The sequence below is a fragment of the Ipomoea triloba genome, chromosome 11, assembly GCF_003576645.1.
Source record: "Ipomoea triloba cultivar NCNSP0323 chromosome 11, ASM357664v1".
Lineage (NCBI taxonomy): Eukaryota > Viridiplantae > Streptophyta > Magnoliopsida > Solanales > Convolvulaceae > Ipomoea > Ipomoea triloba.
In genome coordinates this window covers 22,827,077-22,831,655 of record NC_044926.1, presented here as the reverse complement: position 1 = coordinate 22,831,655, position 4,579 = coordinate 22,827,077, and the positions used below count along the sequence as shown (strand labels likewise).

Sequence of the window (4,579 nt, the reverse complement as noted above, 5' to 3'; positions counted from 1 at the left end):
GACGTGTCACCCTTCACCTACTTCCACCCCAGAGATCCCATCACACTTGTGTCTTAAGACATCAACTTTATTGCTGTAATTAAATTCTAATTCCTCTACTTGCATGGGATCCCTTTATGTCTGCCGTCTACGTGCATGCATATATATACACTACACCCGAAGAGAGTCACCTCACAAATCACGTTCAATCTTCCCAACAGATCATTCTCTCTATATATTGAAATATTATTCATATCATATAAATATATAGTTTGAGAAGATGATTGGCTGTGAAGATATTTACAAGGTGGTGGACGCCGTAGTGCCACTGTACGTAGCACTAATTTTGGGGTACGCCTCCGTGAAATGGTGGCGCATCTTCACGGCGGAGCAGTGCAACGCCGTGAACCGCTTCGTCTGCTACTTCACTTTCCCACTCTTCACCTTCGAGTTCACCGCTCACGTCAATCCCTTCGAGATGAACTACCGGTTCGTCGCCGCCGACGTCATCGCCAAACTCATCATCGTCACCGTTTTGGCATTTTGGGCTAGATACACCGCTAAAGGTAACCCACCTAAAATTTATTACTCCCTTTGTCTCACTTTATATGTTTATCTGGACTTGACCTTTTACCGGTCTCTACCCAATAACCCCTAGTCACCAATTGATGAACTTGCCACTTGACTCTTCACTGATTTCCGTCCAACAACATAGCTCCTAGTCACTTTGATGGACTTGGACCTTTACCGACCTCCGCCCAACAACCCCTAGTCACCAATTACAATTCCCCCATCCATCTTTAACTGCACAATTTTTGCTTTTGCTATAACTCCAAAACCTTACCTGATTTTGATACCACTTGTTAGGCAAATTATCTTCTCGACCCAGGTTTACCTTGCAATGTGCACCCGAATCTAAAATACACAATTTACATACTGAATGTTCACAGTTCAAATTGTGAACATTCAATATACAAATTGTGATGGGTCTACCTTACAAAGTGGACTTGGGTCTATATATGGTATAATTATTGCAGTTGTTACCCTAAAAGCTGGCAACTTTATTTCAATTCTTTATAGATTAACATCACTTTCTCATAAAAAATGGGTGTTAAACTTGATCCTTCATCATCTTCCGCCAAATAATCCCCTAGTAATCGATGGATTTAACTTTTTACCAACTTAAGCTCAACAAAATTAAAGAAAATAAGTATAAAAAAAAAAAGTTGATTTAAACTATAAATAGTAAATAAGAAAATTTGATGGTAAATTAATAGTGGGTTATGGTGATTTAGGGAGCTATGGGTGGTCAATTACAAGCTTTTCACTGTCCACTCTCACAAACGCTCTGGTGGTGGGCGTGCCGTTCGTGAAGGCCATGTACGGACAGGCAGCTGTGGACCTGGTTGTCCAGGCGTCGGTGGTGCAGGCGATCCTCTGGCTCACGGCGCTGCTGTTTGTGCTGGAGATCAGGCAAACCAGGAATGATCTTTACTCCAATGACGACGCCGGCGGCAGGGTGATTCCGGCGGAGAATGATTTGGAGGGAAATACCAAGGTCGTTGTGGGGATGGACAACACAAAAAACAATATTACTAAAAGTAATAATTCCACTCTCCGGTTGATGAAGGCTGTGTCGTTAAAGCTTGTCATGAACCCTAACTTATATGGATGTGTTATTGGGATCGCTTGGGCATTTATTTCCAACAAGTAAGCAATTTATTTTTCTCTTTCTATCTCATTATTTTTATCTCATCTCTCCTGTCACTTAAACAAACACCCACATGTATTTTATTCTTCAAAAAGAATTATTATTATTATTATTAACTACTAATTCTACTACTGTATTATACACACACATTCAGATTAGCATTAATATGAATGTTTTTTTTTTAGACTTTTAGCATTTATTATCAATTTCCTTAAGTTAATTTTAACTTTTTTTCTGATGCATGTTGGTAGGTGGCACTTTGAGATGCCGAGTATGGTGGAAGGATCAATATTGATATTGTCAAAAGCTGGCACAGGCACAGCTATGTTTAGCATGGGTGAGACCAATTTTTATCATTAACTTTTAATTTCATCATAAATAATTTTTTAACTATTTATTTTGTTTCACATCTAGAATAGTCTTTTGGTTAACTATTATAATAGAAATTAAATTTAATGGGTAAGAATGTAGAAATTTACTTATTACCTAATGTGTTTGATAACACTAATCGATTAAGAGATATATGGAGTGGAAGCTATCTAAAAGAGAGTAGTCCTCTCATCGAACACAATTTGAGTAGAAGCGCTACCTACCTTGATTAGGTCCAGAATTAAACCATCCAAAAAAAAAAAAAAAAAAAAGCTACAACCTGAGTAGTAGCCAGAGGCCTTGTAGTGAAGCGGCATAGTTGTGGCCCTCTCAAGTGAAAGGTCACAGGTTTGATACCTAGTGGGATGTTGGTTCTTTGTTACTACATTCTAAAAAAGTCAATATTATTCAAAAATATTGAGAAATATTCAATTCTTCTACTCTTGAGTTATCTTTTGTGGTGGAGTTAAGATATTAGCTTAAGTGTCGTATATTCTATTATAGTTTCTAAACATATAAACTTTATACATTGTAAACTAAACATTACAAAATGTTAAATTATAATAAATTTAAAAGTCTTTAATTTAATTAATTTGTATTATTCATCAGGATTATTCATGGCGTTGCAAGAGAAATTGATTTCATGTGGGGCGAGTCTGACCATCTTAGGGATGGTTTTGAAGTTCATAGCTGGGCCAGCCGCCATGGCCATTGGTTGCATTGCTATGGGTTTGCATGGAGATGTCCTCAGAGTTGCCATTATCCAGGTTTTTAACTATCATATTTAATTTAATTATTTTTCATTTCAGGTAGACTTCCTTAAATAACTCATAATTAATAAATAAGTAATAAAACAGCATTATTAATTATTTAAAACTATATACTTCTCCCTACCGAGAAACGGGTTTTTGAATTTTAGATTAATAAGAAATGACGCAAAGCTTTTTCAAAAACTACCTTTGATTACTTAAGAAAAAACATAGAAACATCTCCGAATGAGTTTTGGAGACGAAACATTTCTGAAAATGGAAAACAATTCCCTTATGGGGTTTTTGTGATTTCGACTAATATTTTAAAACACAATTTCTTAGTTTTTTTTAGATAAGTAAAATTTATTTGCCCTGTTTGGTAACATAGTTAGCTTATCAACCAATATTAGTTTATTTGATCACTATTAGCTGTTTGACTTGGCCAATATAAGTATTTGATTAATTAATTTTTTGTAACAGTACAACTTATTACTCTAAAATGCTAAAATTAAAAAAACTACTCAAAATAGTTTCTTTCAATAAGCTTTTTGAGAAATTCATTTTGCATGTAATTAGTTATCAGCTAACAACCAATTTATCAAACATTTTTCTACAATCAGCTAATGTTATCAACTAGTAAAACTCACTAAATAAATCAGCTAATAGCTATCAACTAACAATTATTTACCAAACACTCACATTGTGTAGTTATTAATATATGATTTAGTTATTTTAACTAAACATTAGAATTATAAATTTTTTTTAAAAAAAAATTAACATAGGTCAAAGCAATACATGGGACAAACAACATAGAATAGAGGAAGTAACATACATGTAGCATGTGCCATGTTACTATACGTCTATACTAACATTAAAATGCCAAAACAATAAAATTTGGTATCAAGTTTTTGTTTTTATTATTCCTTTTGGGTAAATTTGATATAACGACGTGAACTAAATTTATGGCCGCGAATCTAGAATAGTGGAACCTATGGTCTTAAATTATAAGATTTTTTGAATAATTTATGGCCACATATCTAGAATAGTGGAATAGATGCTGTTAAATTATAAGATTATTTTTGGTATAGATTTTGGTATCTATGTGTTCCATAATAAAATTTGTTTGATTGTGTTGATAAAGTGCATATTGTGATATATTCTTAAATGCATTGTATATGAAATATATACCAAGAGTACTATTTTTGACATCTTTGAAAACTTGATAAATGGCCTTTCAACAGATCATATTATTCAACATAAAATCAAGGAGTTCCTTTATGAAATATTCTATTATTCTCTATGGTGTAACTTAGATCGTAAAGTTGTATCATCAGCATATGTTCCAGCGGGTGCCCTATATATCATATTATATTATATTTTATATATATATATATATTCTTAATCACCAACTTTACTATACAATTTAGAACACTATACTCTGCACTTCTCAAAATTTTTTAGGGATGCGCATTTAGTTAGTTGTTACAAAGTTCACGTTTAGTATTAAAATTTTACACTTAAAAATGCGAAAGTGCATTTCAGTTTGAATTTTATAATTATGACATTATACCCATATCTTTCTTTTAAATATATTTATTTTCAAATAAAGTTTGACAACAATTAGAATTACAACTAATGTGTTTTTACAGGCAGCTGTGCCACAATCAATCACTTCTTTCATATTTGCCAAAGAGTATGGTTTGCACCCAGATGTCCTTAGCACTGCGTGAGTATACTGTTTCTACCCCCCCCCCCCCCCCCCCCCCCCCCC

At 33.8% G+C, this 4,579-nt stretch overlaps 1 protein-coding gene across 1 annotated transcript in view; it reads left to right on the top strand.

Moving 5' to 3' along the window:
* Nucleotides 1-212: 212 nt before the first annotated feature.
* Nucleotides 213-4,579, top strand: part of LOC115997319 (auxin efflux carrier component 5-like) — a 6,019-nt gene continuing 1,652 nt past the window's right edge. Inside the window, exons 1-5 of the mRNA XM_031236859.1 lie at nt 213-545; nt 1,275-1,689; nt 1,942-2,027; nt 2,669-2,826; nt 4,458-4,534. Of these exons, the coding sequence (XP_031092719.1) occupies nt 260-545; nt 1,275-1,689; nt 1,942-2,027; nt 2,669-2,826; nt 4,458-4,534 (1,022 nt within the window). The 5' untranslated portion in view covers nt 213-259. The remainder of the gene's footprint in view (nt 546-1,274; nt 1,690-1,941; nt 2,028-2,668; nt 2,827-4,457; nt 4,535-4,579) is intronic.